The sequence below is a fragment of the Xiphias gladius genome, chromosome 9, assembly GCF_016859285.1.
Source record: "Xiphias gladius isolate SHS-SW01 ecotype Sanya breed wild chromosome 9, ASM1685928v1, whole genome shotgun sequence".
Taxonomy (NCBI): domain Eukaryota; kingdom Metazoa; phylum Chordata; class Actinopteri; order Istiophoriformes; family Xiphiidae; genus Xiphias; species Xiphias gladius.
The window spans coordinates 19125846-19145811 of NC_053408.1; the positions used below are offsets into that span (position 1 = coordinate 19125846).

Below are 19966 nucleotides of genomic sequence, written 5' to 3' on the forward strand. Positions count from 1 at the left end.
AACCACCAATTTAGCAATTAATTTTAGTACCGAATGTCCTCCTTTGCCCTCGTCCACAGCAGTTTCAACATTTCTAAGTGACCGTAGGGCGGCACTGGCTCATGGGAAGAGGGTGGAGGTGGGTGTCGGGCTAGCACAGGTTCGTCTGCACCCTTGAGGCCTTTGCTCTTGTAGAAGTGATCGCTGTCTAGTTTAGCCTTGCTTGACTTTTTAAAGAGAACATAAGTATTCAAGAAAGGAGACTAGAACTGAACTTTGGGTTAAAGTTGCCCCCCCCAAAAAAAAAAAAAAAAAATCTCTACCCAGGTCATAGTATTTGAGAATATCCCGATCCCCATCCAGGGCACCGGGCACTTACGGCTTGTATGGAGCAGGAGAGGGTCAGACTGATGGCAAGTTATTATAGTCATGCAACTTGACTATCGGCATCTATAAAAAATAATTTGTCTCAGCTCATGGTGTAAGCGTTTAGTTATTAAAAGTATTTGTAGGGTGGAGGCCATGGTGATTGCCGATCCGACCGCGTGGCCTAATGGATAAGGCGTCTGACTTCGGATCAGAAGATTGAGGGTTCGAGTCCCTTCGTGGTCGCATTTTGCAGTTGGCAAGTTTTCTTTTTTTAAAATTCAGGTTGTATCTGATAACTAACGTTAAACCACTTTTTTGGCTAATGTATACTACCTTTTTCTTTTGACGTACCAAAGAATCAATGATAACATGCACAGTAACAACTACTTTGACTAACAATAACGTTAACTTTAGGTTAGTGTTAACCTGACTAACTAACCTGCGCTTAGCCAGGTCGGCTAACATTACGCTAAAGTTATTAAAGATAGCTTCTCATCTGGAGAAACAATAGCAACTACGAGTAACTCAAATGTATTTGGCGTTAAAACGCACAGATAAGACGAAACTTAGTGTCCGAATAGAGATATGTAACAATAATATTGACTATTGCCATATGTTGTAATGTGTGAGCAGAGTGGCGCAGCGGAAGCGTGCTGGGCCCATAACCCAGAGGTCGATGGATCGAAACCATTCTCTGCTAAGCCTTTTCTTTTTTTTTCCTGCGCATACATATTGACAACTTCTCACACAGACCGCTGATCGACATGTCTGCTGCAATTTAGCACCACTTCATCCTCCTCTACCCTTCCTTACAGTAATGTCCAGTCAAAAGCTCTGGTACTGTTAAAAAAATAAAATTCTGCTTACTTTATTTTACACAAAATTAATGACAAAACATTGGATATATAATTTATATGTAATTATTAACAAAACAATCATGGGAGGTAGAAACAAAACAGTCACTCAAAATCCACTCTTCTGCTCTGCTTAGTTGCTGCATGGATCTTCTTCTGTTTGAGTCGCTCCTTGTTCTTCCTCTCTAACCTGCACAACATATTTCACATCAAAGTCACACATGAGACACATTTACAACCAAGGTGGATAGAAAAGCAATGTTCTCTGAGACTGGGTAATACCTGGCCGCCCTAAGAGCTAGGTCTTCTGCTGTAGGCTCATGCGGCTTCTTGCTGGCTTCAGCTATGATGGCAGAAATCTTCTGTATGCAGTCTGAAAGGTTTCTCCGCTGACTCCTGCTCAGCTCCGAGGTCACCAGCAGCTCTCCGGCCTTATTGATGCGGTTTTTGTTCTGTGCCGCGAAGCACAAAAATTAGTATATTTGCTCTCAGTGGTTTCAAAATGACAGGGACAAGAAAAAAAAAAAAAAAATCAGCAAATCCAGGGGACATTCCAATATTAAAGCTGACACCTTGGGAGGGAGTATTTAATGAAAAAACTTGAATGGGAAAAGGAATCTACATTACTATTTGGGAGATACAGTATTTTCTATTAACTATTTTCCACATATTTGTTTTAAAACAGTGGTACATAAATACAATTTCGACAATAAAGTGTCAAAATGCCATCGATAATTCCGGCTTTTTCCTGACTCCACAGCATTTGAAGACGAACCTTTTCAAAGATTTTCTGTCGAACATCTTCTGGGATCCAGTCTGCGGTTTGCACATGGAATCGGACCTCTGCTTTAGTGCTGACTGTGGAGTGAGATGTCATTACACGGGACACGAGTTGCACATACATTACACAGAGCACCATACTGTGACATGACAGAACAGATTCAAGACGCAAGGCCTTGTGCAGGCTGTCACGAGTCACTTGTCACCCGGGCATATATGCTATAATCTACCCTGGAGCATTTAAATAAAAATAATAATAATAATAAATTGAAACTTTTGGGAACCTTTATTGACATGCTGTCCACCGGGACCACTGCTTCTGCTGTAAGACACTGTCAGACGGTCTAAGAGCCAGAAGGAGAATAAAAATATTGTGAAATAATAAAAAAATGAAAATTAAATTCTTACTTAGTCTGCTTTAGTAAAAATATATTTGTATATATATAAATATATTTGTATTTACCCACTGGAATGTGCACTTGAACGTCCTGAAAAATTAAAAATAAATAAAATCTACTGATTTACTGTGCACAGAAGACATCCGCTATGATACACAGTTTTATGAGTGTTCATTTATATATTTGTTCTCATGGCAGTTACCATCTCTGTCACAACAACGACCTCCAGTCCAGTTTGTACGGGAGTTTGGCCTGACAGGCTTCATACCAAAGAAACGATGGCTGCATTTAGTGATATTTCACTAACCTGTGTGGTGGTGTCTGTTTCTCGGGTCCCATAACTAACAGTCGGCCGTAGAGTGCTGTTAATGTCTCTCACTACAACAGTCTTTGGTTTCACCCACAGTGTGTTCACGGTTGTTCCTGCTCTACGACAAAATAAATAAGACCGTCGTGCCATGTGTGCCGCCATGTTGGTGTGACGTCGTTACGGCCGGTGAACAAGGCTATGCAGCTGATGCAGCTGCTGCCGCTACTAAGCGGAACTCAAGGTTTTTGTCTGCGTAGTGAAATGGACGTAGACTTGCGTTTCGTTGTTTTTTTTTTTGCTACACTAAATAATTTACGTAAACTTTGTAGCGTAGGATAATACAAAGTAAAATAATTTTAGGTTCCACCGAGATTTGAACTCGGATCGCTGGATTCAGAGTCCAGAGTGCTAACCATTACACCATGGAACCGTATGACGAGGACGGTCGAGAATTGACTATAAAGCATAACATTGCCGTTCCGGAGTCTATATGTACAGTATGCTTTCATGAGCAACACCGTGAAAACCCTGGTTATACAGCAGAATGTGGCAGCTGACGCTACCTATTACCTGAAGAAAAATGAACATAATAGCTCACTGGCTAATGTGCAGAATGCAACCAGTGCAAGAATTATCACGAATATTGCAATATATATCAAATTCTCAGCTAATCTAGTTTTTAGCTATTAGAATATGTGTATTATAGGTCATTTTCCTATCACACATACAAATACCCTTACTTAGCTGACGTGTGTCAGGCAACAGATTGATTACTCTGAGTTAGTAGAGACACTGCATGAAATATGCCCATTATAGCAGAAACTGATGACTGAAGAACATCACAGTCAGTAAATTAGGCACGTATACGTTTTGAAAGAACTGAACTGATACTGGGGTCAAAGGCGAAAATCACTGTCAAAGTGATTTGAAAGTGAACCACTGATTTCATTTGGTATACCCCTATACATACATATACTGTATGTACCTGGAAAAAAAATCTAAACATTAATTCCAAACAGATTTTTGAACATTTACTGATATTTTTGACGCAGACAGGTTCAGTAGAAGTAATTTTGCACCGTATAGTCTTGTATAAAACTATTTAATATCTGGCGGGGGGGGGGGGCGATTCATTGCTTTCAATATAAGGAGGAAAGAAAAACACGGAACTTCGACACGATGATCGCTGTTGCAATAGGGTGTCTTCAACGGACGGACACTGTTGGTTTTTCCAGAAAAACAAAACAAACCAACTTTATATATTTAACTATACATCATGTTCCCTAAACTTTAGTTATAGAGCAAGGTGTTGCTATATTACTAGCTAAACAATAGTAGCGTTTGTCAGACAGGAGTAGCAATCAATTCCTCTGGATAGCTTTCGAGTAATTTTAGCGAGATAGCTAACGTTAGCAGCTAATTAGGCGGAGGTATAAACTGCTAGCGGTCGTAAACCGCATTAGCTACATTATCTTACATTATCAAGCTAGCTAAGTGTTGACAGGTCAAAACCGCAGCAGTGTATACGACATCAGCAGTATAGCTTGGGCTTACCTTCGTAAAACTAGGTAACGTTAGAGGACACACAGACCCCTGCTAGAATACTCTGCTTAACGTTAGCTTGTAGCTAGGTTCATTGTTAGGAATGAATCATTTGGGCTGAATTAAGCAACACTGGAAAGTAGAATGTGATAACAGAGGGTACGGCTTGTTGCCACCCAGTGTAGCTGCTGCTTTGGCAGTGAAGTAATGACTCGATGTGTTAATCGCAAGAGGGACTCCTGCCCACTCTATAGTGGTGAAAGGTTTAGTTAACATCATCGGAATATTTCGGATCGTCGACCTGCAAAATGCCTGGAATAGTGGTGTTTGGTCGGCGGTGGGGGATCGCCAGTGACGACTTCGTGTTCCCCGGCGCCTTTGAACTGTTCATCCGTGTACTTTGGTATGTTGCTGACTTTCACGGATTGACATGGTTTACTGGGGACTTTTCCCACCTAAAGTCCAACTGGTTGGGCATAATAATAATGTTAACTGACTCTGCTCTTTTCCGTCTCTGCTGCTTTTTTTCATAGGTGGATTGGCACACTGATCCTGTACACTCAACACAGGGGTCATTTTGATTGTAACGGGGGAGGAATTCTTCACAGCTATGTGGTGGGACTGTTGGTGGTGCTTGGGCTCATCATCCTGTCATTATGTGCAATTGTCTACATCAGTGCCCAAGGTAAATCAGTTGTCTTCAACCTTCAGATTTTGAGAGCCTAATATATAAAGATATATAGAAATGGGCAACCTCCCGTAGGGGTTGTGTCGCAAGTGCTTTCACATAATATTGCCCGCAGCGGCAGTAGTGTTAAAATACAGGTTATTCTGCAACACGCAGTTCAGGAACTTTGCAAGGCAGGTGCTCCTTTACACAACACGACTATAAGAAACTGGTGGGATAAGAGGCAAAACAGAGTTCACGGAGTGTAACTCTTTCTAGTGCACGATCAATAAAACGTACACAGGTGCCATCCTTCATATTGAAACAGCTGTAAACCTGCAAAAGATTGAACAGTCAGAAAGTGCAGCCGTTCAAAAGAAATAAGGAGACCCCTCTTTCCCAGGTACCATTACGAACCCTGGCCAACGGCGCTCTATGCCGGCGCTGGTGTACCTGCGAGCTCTCCTGTACATCCCTGAGCTGGTCTGGGCCTGTCTGGGAGCTGTCTGGGTGTCTGACGATAGCAAAGGGTGCGATCCTGCCACAGTGGGTGTTGTTATCGCTGCAGTGGTTGCCAGGTAGGTTGTTCAGAGCTATGTCTTCATAATTGTTAATCATTTTAGCATTAGTCGATGAGGTGTTTTGATCCAGCGTCTGTCTTTCTTTCTTTCTTTCTTTCTTTCTTTCAGCTGGATCATCCTGCTCTTTACGGCGTTGGGTGTGGTATTTGTGTTCGACCCTCTGGGCAAACCCCATCCTCTGCCTGGTGTCCAGGGAGAACAAGAACTGGAGAGCAAGGTGTGGGAGAGCAGGCTGCGGCTCCTGTGCTGTTGTCTGCCGCAGGACGACAGCAACCAAGCAGTGTTCTCCAGCATCGCACAGCTCATGGGTGGATTCTTCTCCGTAAGGGTTACCTTCTCTCTTTTGTTTGTGCCTTCTTTTACATCTGGCACTTAGAGGGTTTGCAAACTGAGTTAAGTCAGACTTTATATTATAAGACATCAAGAAGACTAAAACAAATTGCATAGTGTTAAATATACAATAACCACCTAGTGGTATGATACTGCCACAAACCTCATTATGAAATGTTTTCTGTGTGTGTGTGTGTGTGTGTGTGTGTGTGTGTGTGTGTGTGTGTGCGCGTGTGCGCGTGTGTGGGTGGCAGGACACAGATCTGGTCCCCAGTGATATAGCTGCTGGTTTGGCTCTGCTGCACCAGGAGCATGATAAGGTGGAGCGGAGCAGAGACCCAGTAATCATAGTCACTCAAAGTCCTTCCTCTCCCATTGTAAGTAGTGGAGCCCATCAGTCATGTAGCTAGAGTAAGCTACCAACAAGAATGTTAGCAACAGTTTTTACCGTAACTTGTAATTTTTAAAGTTAGCATCATTATATTTGATAAAACTTTTTTTTTTTTTTTTTTTTACATTTTCCTCTTGCTTTTTTTGTTTGAAGGGAGAAGAATTGGGGACAGAGCTGGAGAAAGCAGCTCACTATATGCAGTTTGCTGCCGCAGCCTATGGCTGGCCGCTGTACGTTTACTCCAACCCCCTTACTGCGCCCTGCAAACTTAGTGGAGACTGGTAAGATGTAGTCCTTGTCTATTTGAGTCAGCGGGACTGATAAATCAAGTCAGAAGACCTTAGGCTAGTTAAGCCGGCTTCGTACTCTGTCCTAACTGCTTGTGGAATGGTTAGAAAGTTTAGACCCCCCCCCCCCATGATAATGTCAATTTGTGGCCAATTTGTGGCACTTTTCATGTGAAAAACCGGAGCAACACTCCATGGAGAAATTAAGAAAGATTCTATTTACAGTTTAATGTTCTTGTGTACCTGTTATACATTTCAAATAACTGTATTCGGCAACAGCCTTACATCATTGTTGAGAGGTTGCCTTTGTGTGTTAGCTTAGTTCAGACCCAGTTAGTTTGGTGACCCAAATCCAAATGTGTCTGTATTCGTGTGTGTCAGCTGCAGGAGTCATGCAGCTGAGTATGAGGTCGTTGAAGGAGACCACCTCGGCTGTAACTTCTCATCCATCCTGCAGAGCACTGGTTTGCAGTACAGAGACTTCATCTACGTCAGCTTCCACAACCAGGTATGAATTTCACTACCCCCCCCCCGTCAGGAATACTCCTCTGTGTGCATAGTTTCCTCTCAGTTTTAATTTGTAGAGGTCACCACCAGTCTGACAGTCTCAGTGATTCAGACTGTTGGTCCATGGTCTGTTGATAATCTCAGCAAGCTTTCTTTGTTGTAGATTTATGAGAGCCCCTTTTTCGTGGCTCTGGATCATAAGAGAGAGGCTGTTCTGGTGGCTGTTAGAGGAACACTGTCACTGAGGGTAAGTTGGGTTTCTAACTAGCTAATATGTTGTTTTCTTACCTCTTCTTGATTTTTTTTTTTTTAATGTATTTCCTATCAAACTTTATGCTGTTAGAATCATGTGTACATGAAAAAGAGAGCGTTATTGTCTTTTCTCAGTTTTGCCATCACATTTTTTCTACAACTGCTGTACATTTGTAATCTTTGCTGTTAGTCTTCCATTTCCTCTCAATGTTCAGTATCACTTCCCTGTTTGTATAGATGACTCGAGAGCAACTGGCAGAATAGTGTCAAAATAGACTGATAAATTTGGTCTGCCTCTGATGTCATGTAACCACTGCTTAAGAGAAATTAAAATAGCGCTCATATAGAAAAAGAAGAGGGAAGTGAGAGTATGATGGATAAGACGGGTCACGTGTGAGTGTATCAACACATGTTTACACATATTCACAACAGTGAAGGTTAAAGATTAAATGTGGTGACTTGCTTTAAAAAAATATTTATCCATTTATGTTTGTCAATACTTTTGAAACATTTGCCCCTATATTGAGTGTTAACATGGGATTTCATTCAGAACCAAAACATATTTTACATATAGCCTTGAACTTTGGCCTTCGACATGGGTTTGATGTGCGTGTTATCAGTTTCCCAGTCTATTGTTTATCTCACTCAGTGTGTGTCCTGCAGGACGCCCTGACAGACCTGTCTGCTGAAAGCGAGAACTTGCCTATAGAAGGAGTGTCCGGAGCCTGCTACGCTCACAAGGTAAATGTCCATTTGACCGCAACCCCACTGTCTTTGTAGACGGTTACGGCTATCTTAGGTGGAATATTTTAAAGTGTAAGGTGTGCGTTTCCAGTAGAGATTAATGCTGCTGTGCCCCTGACTGACGTAGGGCATGACCCAGACGGCAGGTTACATCTACAAGAAGCTGGTCAACGATGGCATCCTGAACCAGGCTTTCTCCGTTGCGCCGGTAAGAAGTAACTGATATAGATCCCTGCTGGCAAATCTCAATCGGAGGGAATATGATGTCATCGCTGGGACATCTGAGATCGCACAGCTGAAGCTGAAAGACATGACACTGATTTGCATTTTCCTCTTGAAAACGTCTTCAATTAGCCTGAACTAAGACACACAGATTAGTCATGTCTAGTGAGGTTTCAAGGCTAAGGTTTACTTTTAAAGCCTTCATCTACAAAAGGAATAAACTATAAATAATGCAATTCTCTCCCTATTACAGTATGAGCTAGTGTTTGCATTTGAAGCCCCCCAGATTTGTATGTCATGACTGACTGACTTTTTTTTTTGCTAAATCTCACACGCAGTTCTTTCTAAATTGATGTAAACCGACGCAAATTAAAGCTGAGACTTGGCTTCATTGTCAGTGGATCATGAATAATCCTCTCAGTATGCCATGTGTTTGCGCTTCCTTGTGATTGCAGGAGTATAAACTGGTCATCACTGGCCACAGTCTGGGTGCCGGCACAGCTTCACTGCTGGCCATCCTCTTACGCAATTCCTTCCCCACCCTGCAGTGCTACTCATTCTCTCCACCAGGGGGACTCCTGAGGTGAGGAGGAGATGTACGGTAGAAGGTCTGGACCATGTACAGTCTAAAGTTGGGACATTTTTTACGTTAAGTTTGGCAAATACAGGCAGCTGGCAGTTGAAAAGCCTGGGCTGGTTTCCTGGCGTTGAAGTAGCAGTGTTCCTGGAAGTGCCAAATGCTACTGAGCCACCCAGTCAGTGTGTACAGTTAAAATATAGGCCAGGGACCTTTTTGTCAAATTACGTGTGCTTTAGTGTATTTTAAAAAAATCTGAATGTTTCATCCCACTTTATTTAGCTTTTGTTTTCAAGAATATTTAAAAAAAAAAAAACTTTAGGGATATATTACTATTGGAAGTTTATTAGTACATGTGCAATGTCACATGTGGGAATTAAAATTTAGTGTATATCGTTCACATACCGATGTACTATATTCTGTTAATTGTTTGATTCTCCTTCCAATGTAATGTGTTTTCTGTTATGTTTTTTCTCCCTGTGCAGTAAAGCCTTAGCTGATTACTCCAAGGAATTTGTGGTCTCCGTTGTGCTGGGAAAGGATCTGGTTCCCAGGTAAGACTGCACTTTTTTACTTTATATTCTTCTTAGCTATTAAAGTGTGTTGTTTAAAGTAAAAATTCATTGTGAATAAATATTGTATGTTGATACTTCTTAGTGCCTTGTAGCAGTTTGGTTTATTGTGAGATTCTTCACTGTGGATCACTGAAGGTAATTACAGTACGTTTGTGAGTTAGCAGCACTGCAAACTCTTGTATTCAAAGGGCCAATATGAATGCGCTGTGGTGTACAGACTATTATAGGCTACTGTGTGATGGAGACTCTATATTTGGGTCTGCCCTGTTATTACAGGCATAGAGAGGTAGAATATGAGTGCATATTCTATGACTGCTCTTTATAAGTTGCATTTGTCCTTTCCGATATTCCCTCTTTGTTTAAATCCATCTATTGTCTTTCTTTTTGTACAGATTGAGCATTCCCAACATGGAGGATCTGAAGAAAAGGATTCTTAAAATTATTTCAAACTGCAATAAGCCCAAAGTAAGAACCATTCATTGCATTGAAATTGGCATAGTTTTACACCTTGACACCATATCTCAGTATCTTAAGACACAGACGGGAATTTTGGATATTTCTCTTTCTGTGTTGCAGTACCGCATCCTGCTACAGGGATGTTGGTACCAGCTGTTCGGAGGAAACCCAGATGACTGCCCCACTGAGTTGGAGAACAGGAGGGAGGAGGAACTTAGCCAGCCGCTGCTGGGGGAGGAGTCACTGATGATTCGCCATTCATCATCCTATCAGAGCATGGGATCAGATGGCTCGCCTGCCCACAAGCCTGCCCTCTTACCTCTGTTCCTACCTGGCCGCATTATTCAAATCACAGAAGATGGGCCGTCACGGAGGTATGTCTACGCTGAATTTGCTCAACAACAAATTAACCAAAAGTATGAAACTGTGTTCATGTGTGCGCCCTAGTTGGGATTCAAAATAGGATTTGGGGGAGGCTTCATCATTTCCCACCTGGTTAAATAAATTGAATAACTGCAGCAAACAGTGCAGTTGAAGAGAATGAATCTGCTTTCACTACTTGCACATCACCTCACATTTCAAGTTGTATTCGGACACCTCAACTCCTTTCAATACTTAAGCTTCGGCTGACACCACTTCCATCCATCCTTTTCATACGCAATTTAATCCAACTGCTTTTTGTGTTGACCATTACCTGCATCTTTCAGGACTTCTTCTTTACCTGAAATTTCCATCTTAATTAATCCCCTACGCTTCAGCTGACATTTCAACTTGAAGTTAAACTGAACCTTCAGTTTCACTCAGTGCTTGTACTGAAACTTCAGCTTCTTTCGCCACTTCGATTTCGTCTACCATTTCAACTTCTCATAATAATTGTACAGTAGAGCTGCAAGGATTGCTCGATTAATGGATTAATGCAAATTTATCAGGAACTATTTTAAAAATTGATTTAATGTTTGAGTAATATTTTAAGCAAAAATGTCCAAAAAAATCAAAGGGTCCAGGTTCTCAAATGTGAATATTTCATGGTTTTCTTAGTCAAATATGAAACTGAACCAAATATCTTGGTGTTTGGACTGTTGGTTGAACAAAACAAGACATTTGAAGACTTCACTTCTGACGGACATTTTTCACATTTTTCTTTGGACCAAATGATTAATCAGTTAATCAGAAGACAATTGGCAGATTTGTAATAAAAGTCATTGTAATTTGCAGCCTTATTTTGCAGCATTTCAAGAGAGACCTCAACCACAACTTCAGCTGTTTCACTGTTTCAGCTGTTGCGGATGCGTCAGCAGCAGGCACACGTACATTTCCTTCCAGAAAATGTGTCTAGTTACATATAATTGTAGATGCTGATAGTCACATGAGCAATGCTAGTGCAGATGTTTGCATGCAGGACAAACTGAATTGCAGATGTGTATCAGTGGCAGGTGGAAGGAGGCCTTGCCACCAATTTTTTTTTTGTTTGTCTCTGCCTCTCTCCTCAGACCCTGTTTTTCCCATGCCAGCTTTCATGCCGAGTGGTCCAATGAAATGGCATACAGGAGTATTTTGATCAGCCCAAGGATGCTTGTAAATCACATGCCTGATGCTGTGCTTCAAGCACTCAACACTCTGACCAGTGATAGGCTGTTCTCCCTCTGCCCATCATCCCTAAACAGCAGCCAGCACAACACTGTCTGAAATGCGCCATACAGACGGACTCCTTATCCTGTATGCTAGCCTATTTTTCTTTATGTGTAAGCCATTTGATTTTCTCCACACCTGATCCAGGATTGTTTCAAGTACTTCACTTGGACGGTAATCCTAGGCTCTCTTCATAAATATTTTGGTCCCAAGTGCAATTATTGGGCTTCTTAAAACATGAAACAGTAGAGATTAATCCGTTATGATCTCCATGAATGAACCTGATTCGATAAGAGAAACATGTTGAAGCACAAGGACGTGTTTGTTGAATTGCACTTTTAATTATTTATTTTACATAATTTGTTTTGTTTCAGTTCTCTGCGTTACTCCATGAGCAACTTTCTGCCAGGATCTTTGATCTTTCAATGTGCGTTGTGTACAATATTTGACAGTACTGCAGTTAAACTGTGTCAGTGTTCTACATCTTTAGTTTGTGCGAGTGCTGTATGGTTGGTAGAGGCTGCCCCCTGGTCACTCGAAAGTGTCCGCTCTGGTCTTCCTTATCCGTGGGGACGACTGAGGAGCAGTCTGACCCAGGATGTGAGGTTTATGGGGTAACTTTTATCTCCAAATGTAGACTAAAGCAGTACATCTTCATTGTACAGTAACTGTTGGTCTGTCTTGTGTTTTGATGTCCTGAGACATCAGGGTGAACAGTGCCTATGCACATGTGCATAAAACAAGTCAACAGAATTGCTTTGCAGAAAGACCGTAAAGAGTGCCGTGTGTTTACAGTAAGTTTTGTTCTGCATTTTCCGCAATGCAGTTTGAAAAGTGCATGGTGTTTTGCATAAACATGACATATTTAAGAGGTGGAAAGGTTGTACTTATACGTTTTGTGGGAACCTGTTTGCTTGCCGCGCATATTACCTTCTTTCTTTTCAGGTGATACATTAAAGTTTGAATCAACTCACGCCTGCATAACTTTTTTTTTTTCCCTAAATTCGAGACCACAAAACTGATCTCGCTTATAACAACCTGTTGTTGGAAAACAAAGAAGAATTTTATAAGCCTAAACAAAGAGATATCTTCTTGTGACTAAAGCCACATAAATCAATGGGATCGGACGTAAATAATTATGAAATGTTTCCAATGCAAAAGGATTAGTTACAGTTTTTACTCAATCCCTTCCAGCCCTCTTTAGCATGTGACGTAACCGCGAGGTCCCGTCACCGACACATGACATCTTCAAGTGATCCTCGTAAGCTCCTATTTCAAAGCTCGGACATGGTAAAGACCAGCGCTGATGGTCTTTACAGTATCAAAAGGTGGCCCAACAACATATTTCTACTTTTGGCTGTGAACTTGTGTAAGAAATCGAACGGTAGACCAGCATAACTACTTTGTTTGTGCGTCATCTGTCGAATGGGACAACAACAACAAAAATCACTGAAAGGGGAAAAATGAATACCAGAGATTGACTGGGAAGATAAAGCGGCAAATAAATCATTTGTATTTCTTTTAACCAGCTGATATGGTTTGTTCTCCGCCCCTCAAACGTCACGGAACAGAAACGATATGAGCATCAGGTCAAGCATCAGGATGAAATTATTCTTTTAGCTTTAACAGTGTGAACTAACGAGCTGGTAGTGGAACTGGAAGTTTATTTCCATTCATTTGCCACAGTGTTTTACTGTAGCATTAAAGGGATTTAAGGCACTGTAGCTTGTTTAATGTTTTCGTGTGCACCTTTTGCCTCTCACTTTTTTTCCCCCAGAATTACGTATCAGGTGACTCCTGGGATTAAAAAAAACAAAACATTATCTTCTCTACAGTGTTCAGTACTTTGATTAGTCGTTTAACCGTTTATGGTCCATGTTTTCCGACAGAACTTGAAGGCAACACCAGGAGCTCATCTGTTGGACAGGGAAACTAATCAGGAGCCAAGTAAAGACTTTTCAGTACTGCTAGCTAGTAGGCTAGCCAGCGCTTAAAGTCAGCCGTCCAGACAACTAGGGAGTGTAGACTTTGTTTATGAAGTACAGTGTCTCTGTACGACTTACAACAGTCGAGCGATGTTTTAGAAAACACAATTTTGTAGCGCTTAAAGTAGCAAGGCGGAAAGCCTTTGGTCGGCTGAAGCTTGCGGCTAGCTCATTAACGTTAGCTGGGAAAGAAGTGCAAGTGGAGGCGAGAAAATGGAGCTGGACGAAGTAGTCCTGTATCAGGACGACTCGGGCAACTCTGCCATGATGTCCGAGCGGGTCTCAGGTTTGGCCAGCTCAATATACCGGGAGTTTGAACGGCTAATCGAAAAATACGACGAGGACGTGGTGAAAGAGCTGATGCCGCTGGTCGTTGCCGTGCTGGAGAACTTGGACTCGGTGTTCGCTGTCAACCAGGAGCACGAAGTGGAGCTGGAGCTGCTGAAGGAGGACAACGAGCAGCTCGTTACCCAGTACGAACGGGAGAAGGCACTGAGAAAACACGCGGAAGAGGTGGGTTTCACAACAAAACTGCCAAACAAATTTATAACCCGGATTATAGATTAGAGGCTGGCAGTATTTATAGTGGAATGAGGAGAATTAACGCCGAAATCATTTCGAAAATCTGACAGTTCTCTTCCGCGATACTTTTCAACTGCACACCAAAGCTCATCAATTGCGAATTACTACTTTTTTAAATGAAACATAACCCATTCTATTGTTCGGCATACTTACAGACTTATTCCACTTTATAAACCGGTTTTTGAATACTCGCCACGGCCCACCATCGGGCTTTTTTGGCGGAAGAAAAATTGAGGGAACGGCAGGTAAACCTTATCTGTAAATGGAAATGTTGTTAAAAGCACCGGAGTTTAATGGGTGGGATACGTTTCTTAAATGACGAGTCCCCTTGAGCTCCAGATAAAAGGCAATCGCAGATGTCGACAGTGCTGAGGGACCACCTGCACTGTGGCTGACAGTTTATGTTACCACGGTTGCAGTGAATGCTGCATCCAAGGTTGATGGGCGCCACTGTAGCTTAACTTGTAATACCTCAACAGCGATGTTCAGTCAGGCCTCAGATGAGTGCAAACCAACCTCTGGTTGCTTTCTCCCACTCCCAGCAAGCACAGTTCCTAGTGATCACAGTCAGGGTCATGTCTAATGACAGTCTCACTGAAGCAAAGGCACGGGCCCTGTTATTTAATTCAACCCAGTGATGCACTACTTGGCATGCTCTCCATCACTCCATCCCTACAGTACAGTCTATTTTTGGATAGTAACACATTTTCTGTAGTTGTGGCTCTGCACAACAACGGGTTGGAAGTTAATATTGGGTGTTTATCTTTTTTTTAGGTCAATAGTTGTTCTCGTTTTGTCTTACTACGCTGTTTTTGAAAATTGAGAAGAAGCTGTAGAAAAAGGGCTCTCATTTAACAGTGGTGATTCACTATAGATGTTGGCACCCGTAAAGCTGAAAGTCAGTACTTTAATTTTAGCCAATGTTGGTGCTGTCTCTTGCAACATGAAATTTTTTCCTCACCAAGAGACCTGCCATAAATCTTGAATGCTCAGACACAAAGCATGTGCTAAATCCATGGTAGCAACAGGCACACCAATGAGATGAAGGCTTTAGGACCCGCAGTGCCGTGTGTTCTTGTTTTTGACTATTAGCACAAATGAATGACTCTCAGCTCTACTCCTGTACATACCCACAGTCACTACCTATTCTTAGCTATGAGTGAGTATGTAATGAGTTCTTAACCAAAGGTGTAAGTGACAGAGTAGCTCCTGTACACTACTATAACAAAAAGTTCCACACAGTAACAATGTTATGATAGACGATGATAGTAGAAAGTGATAATGAAATTGCTTGCAAGATATCTGTGATACATTGGACTAATTGTGTAAATAAAAAGAAAATAACATCTCTCAAATGGGAAGGTTTAAAAAACAAAAAACAAAAAAAAACAGAAATTAGATGACACACACCCCTGGAAAATCTAGCAGAGAGCAGAGTAATTAAATTAAATTATTAATTAGATAATTTTCTTTTAACAAAGGTCTACAATAGGTTTTCAATCTATGTCGTTAAACTTGGAAGTGGCCAGGGTGTTTAAAAAAAAAAACAACAACAAAAAAAAACAGAAATTAGATGAGACACACCCCTGGAATAATCTGGCAGAGAGCAGAATAATTAAATTAAATTATTAATTAAATAATTTAACACAACTTTTAACACAGGTTTACAATAGGTTTTCAATCTATGTTGTTAAACTTGGAAGTGGCCAGGCTGTTTTTTAAAAAAAAAAAAAAAAAAAAAAAAAGGGATTGCACTCAGTTGACTTTTGCAATAGGAACCATATTCAGGTCCTTTCCATCCAGGTGGCGATAGACTTTGTAGTAGCTGCACTTTTGAACATAACTGTAGCAATTTTTATTTCACAGAAAATTAAGATAAGTATTAATTGCTTTATAATGTTTTAATGAGGCTATTAGTTTGTTAAATATTTGTATACTTTTGTTTTGAAAGTACTGCGTTGGATGACTGCTGCTGCAGTCAGTAAATATCTGGGACTGTGACTCTCCGCAGTAAGAGTCCCAGAAGTCACTTGGTTACAGTTGTCGTCAAGGTTAAAAACTTGACACAAGTCACGAAGAAAACTGCTGATTGACTGTTGCACGTATTATGTCATGCTCATGCAGTCAGACTTTGAATCAATGGTTTGTTCTTTTCAGATCGTTTCAGACTTTATAAGAAAACACATAACATAAAGTCTAAAATACCTGATTCCAGAAACTAATAACTGCACCTTGAAAACTTTAAAAAAAACCGAACAGAATTTGAGATCGAAGATTCCAAAATACGTTTCTCAATTAATTTTATTTAGTTGTGTTTTCGTGCTTTTAAAGCTCAAACACAAAGCACTCCTTCTCTTAAACCTCCCTGGTCCTCATGTTTGGGCATTGTACACACAAGCAGCCCCTCACTCAAACATCTTTAACAGTCCTTAACTACCGCAGGGTTCTGCACTTAATCTGTTTTATTATTTTTCCAGCCTCTACGCAGTTTTAATCCCAGCAAAATTAGCAGTGGCCAACATTGTTTAGACTGGAAAAGGGATTAAAATACTATAGATCATACCTTTTTTATAGCAGTGTAAATGTTTGAAGATAACACAAACATAATCATTTAAACAATTTTTTTTTTTATGCATGTCAGGATTTGGCTATCACAGAATGACGGTGTACATGTGCAGCTTGTGCCCCGCCTCAGTATTTTGCTAGTTGTTGACATTTGACTTGACAGGTGAATGTTGAATGACAAGCCCGACAGGTCACCAAGCAGTGTGTTAATAATTTATGTCATGTCATAACATGTTGTTAAAGCTTTTAGATAGACCTGTGCACATGGGATTTTCCATCTGTATGTTATGGGTTTATTAGTCTTGTTCCCTCTGGCTACTGTTTGTTAAAAACCTCAGTCAGGCAGCCAGGGAGCTTTCATGTGGATGTGATCGGTCGTATTCTTATGATGTGATGATGTCAAGGGTTTCGTCCTTTGACTCTACATCCTCTCTGTAGGAGAGGTCAGCTTATGTGCATGTAAGTGGAGGAACTTGAATGAACGATCCCAATGCAGGATGTGGCATTTATGGCTCTAGTCCAGAGAGAGGTTAATGAACAAAGCTCTTCATTATACCACCCATCCTATTCAGACTTGTACTGTGGCTTGGATATAAGGCAGGGTATAACTTTTTTTTTTTTTTTAATTTTGGTGCCAGTACAACAGCTGTAACTGATACCAAAACTTTACCTAAGTTTCTTGATGTAGATCAGGAAATATTTGAAAGTAAAGTAAAAAAAGCTTAGAAATCTGACCAAGCATTAATCGATAATAAGGAGCATGTTTACATTTTATTTTGATAATGGTTTTAAAAAGTTATCCATAAGTCACCTTATTTTAATAAATTTGATCAAAACAAGGTTTAATACATTTTATTGAAATAATTTAATATACAGCAAGGAACCAACAATCAAATGCATATACATATACATCTGGGGGTTTAGGATGAACACACAAAAAAAAGGAAATAATTAAGTGAAAATCTGGAAAAGCTTACAGGTGTTGTGTTTGAAGACCCCTGAAAACCTGGTTTCAAATACTAAGGATTTTTCTACAACATTGAATAGTCCTGACTGAATAAGCAACCATCAAGTGAAATTTAGGAGGAAAAAAACACACACTGGATTATTATTTTTTTCAGAATTTGACATTAGAAAGCTCCTCATTCAGGACTGTGTGTTTGATTGGTTTGGTTTGATCAGGTTTGATTGACAGTGCTGGTAGCATAAGCAAACAAACCCCATAACTGTCATCAGATTCGAGTCAAAAGTCCACTTTTGTGGCGACTGTAAATGCAGAAATCCATGACTTCTAATCGGCGCCCAGGTATAGAGAGACACAGACATACTGCACACACAGCCTTCCCCCATCTCCCCAATTTCATTATTCCTCTTTCACTCAGGCAACTGTGACTAAGTTGATAACAGTTGAGTTTCACTTGGTTCCACTGTCACAACAATGAATGGAAATCATAACCCACTAAGACTCTTTAAATGGAAAGTTTCTCCCAATACCAAAGCAACTGCCTACTAAAGGGAGGCAAATGATCACCCTGGCACAGACTCCGTTATTAAGCTTCTCGACAAGTCACTCTAGAAGCAAAGAAGCAGATTAATCTTACCAAACAAACACATTGTATGAGCCAAGTCCTGCTTTTCGCTGCTCCAAGCCCAGAGGAATACCTCCTCTTAGTAGTTCTTCTGAGCAGAGAGGAGGAAAAGGCAAGGCAGGAAATTCTTGGGGAAAAACAGCACTTCCCTCAGTTCTTTTGTCCAGTCAGAGTCGTCTGGTGACCTGCAAAAAACCATAACCTACTTGCATAGGATGCCAGGTCACTGATCATCATCAATCATTATCATGAAAGCTGTTAGGAGACAGGGCAAGAGTGTTGGTTTATGGTCCCATACTGTAGTGTAGCCTCATATGACATGAGCATAATGCTGGCTTACTATTATAAAGATGGAACCTTGACTTAAGTTTTTTAGCAGCCTGGTTCTGTGGATAGTCTAATGTCGGTCTGTTTGTCTATGTGTTGGTTTCATGCACCCCCATCATCAGGTCCATATTTTATATTTCAAATACTTTGTTTATGACTAAATACCTAAAAAACTGACATTTCCATCAGCCTCAGCTGTACTTTGTGTTTAGTGCTAATCAGCTAATGTTAGCATGCTAAAAAGCTAAAGTGAGATGGAAACATTGTAAACACTAGAGACCATCTTTCGATGGGTTCACTCCAGCACTCATCAGCATGTTGACATTTCGACCCATGAGTACTCAATAGTCATTACTACATTATTAGATGAGTACTCAGTACTTATGGGGCAGACCACGCCTGTCTTTGAACGCAGCTTTCATTTTCATCTCACCTGTACAGACCTGTAAAGTTTCACGACTGCATCTTGTGCAGTTGTTACTCTATTGCAGTGACAGAATCCGTCCACAGACAGTAAGACAGACACACACACCTGCTAAAGTACTCCAAACCTCCTTTGTAGTAGTTCTCGTTACAATAGTTGTCTCCAGGACCACATTTTTCCATTACAACACACACACACACACACACACACACACACTCTGTCTGTCTGTCTGTCTGTCTGTCTGTCTGTCTGTCTGTCTGTCTGTCTGTCTGTCTGTCTGTCTGTCTGTCTGTCTGACTCACTCACTCACTCACAAAGTGAAAACAATACCAGCAATGCTGTCACGGCTGGTAGTTATACCTGCTCTATATCAGCATGTCAGCATTGTCATCATGAGCATTTTAGCACCTTAACATTTAGTTCAAAGCACCACTGTGCCTAACTACGGTCTCACAGAGCTGCTAGCATGGCTGTGTTGTTTTTTATTTGACCACTGCAACAGCCAGTACAGTCCTGACTGAAATTACTGGCACCCCTGAATTTTAAGTACAGAATTTAGAATATCCTCAGAAATTAATTCAAAATAACCAATTTTTTATAATCAGAATATTTAATAAAATGTCCAGAGTTCCTGAACAACAACAAAAAAATCTTTCATATAGTGAAATAAAAAATAGACATAAAATGCACACTTCACAATTTTGTTGGTACCTTTTGCTAAATGTAAATTAGTTCCCCAGACAAGATAAAACACAAATAAAACTCACCTGTGCTCAATTTTCAGTGTTCACATGACCTGAATTAACCAATGAATCATGGTTTTACTGCATAAAAAGGGGCTGATTGTTCCCAGTTTCTTCTTCACAATGCCAAAGACAAGAGAGCTGTCTGAGAGCATCAGAAATGTTATTATCAAAATATGTAACAATTCCAAAGGGTACAAGGCAATCAACAAAGATCTTGAAATCCCTGTTTATCGCCAGTTTATAATGTTATCATGAAGTTTCACAGTCATAAAACTGTTAAGATGCTTCCAGGACGTGG

General features: G+C 40.7%; 3 protein-coding genes and 2 non-coding genes across 13 annotated transcripts in view; 3 read left to right on the plus strand and 2 right to left on the minus strand.

Moving 5' to 3' along the window:
* The first annotated feature begins 518 nt into the window (after positions 1–518).
* Positions 519–591, plus strand: trnar-ucg. Its single transcript has one exon. It is a non-coding gene; the product is annotated as a tRNA-Arg (tRNA).
* A 601-nt stretch (positions 592–1192) lies between these two features.
* mrpl58 (mitochondrial ribosomal protein L58) lies at positions 1193–2959 on the minus strand. The gene is made up of 6 exons (XM_040135432.1): positions 2688–2959; positions 2446–2470; positions 2267–2326; positions 1978–2060; positions 1485–1654; positions 1193–1392 (listed from the first exon to the last, which is right to left on the minus strand). Exons 1-6 carry the CDS (start codon positions 2850–2852, stop codon positions 1308–1310), a joined length of 588 nt encoding a protein of 195 aa, XP_039991366.1. The 5' UTR covers positions 2853–2959; the 3' UTR covers positions 1193–1307.
* An 89-nt stretch (positions 2960–3048) lies between these two features.
* Positions 3049–3120, minus strand: trnaq-cug. Its single transcript has one exon. It is a non-coding gene; the product is annotated as a tRNA-Gln (tRNA).
* A 728-nt stretch (positions 3121–3848) lies between these two features.
* On the plus strand, positions 3849–12414 carry daglb (diacylglycerol lipase, beta). The gene is made up of 15 exons (XM_040136004.1): positions 3849–4635; positions 4766–4917; positions 5303–5477; positions 5589–5802; positions 6065–6187; positions 6355–6482; positions 6870–6996; positions 7159–7242; positions 7911–7988; positions 8119–8199; positions 8669–8796; positions 9276–9344; positions 9758–9830; positions 9942–10195; positions 11312–12414. The coding sequence occupies exons 1-15, from the start codon at positions 4541–4543 to the stop codon at positions 11505–11507; spliced, it is 1977 nt and encodes a 658-aa protein (XP_039991938.1). The 5' UTR covers positions 3849–4540; the 3' UTR covers positions 11508–12414.
* An 825-nt stretch (positions 12415–13239) lies between these two features.
* The window catches only part of spag9b (sperm associated antigen 9b), a 41292-nt gene continuing 34565 nt past the window's right edge, over positions 13240–19966 (plus strand). For 6 of the 9 annotated variants that reach the window (XR_005708100.1, XM_040134886.1, XM_040134883.1 and 3 more), the window contains exon 1: positions 13241–13948. Coding sequence is in view for 8 of the 9 variants with exons in the window: in XM_040134886.1 (XP_039990820.1) it covers positions 13649–13948 (300 nt within the window). In the remaining variant the exon portion in view is untranslated. Of the gene's footprint in view, positions 13949–19966 lie in introns of all 9 variants that reach the window. The other 3 variants (XM_040134888.1, XM_040134889.1, XM_040134884.1) reach the window with 2 other exon arrangements.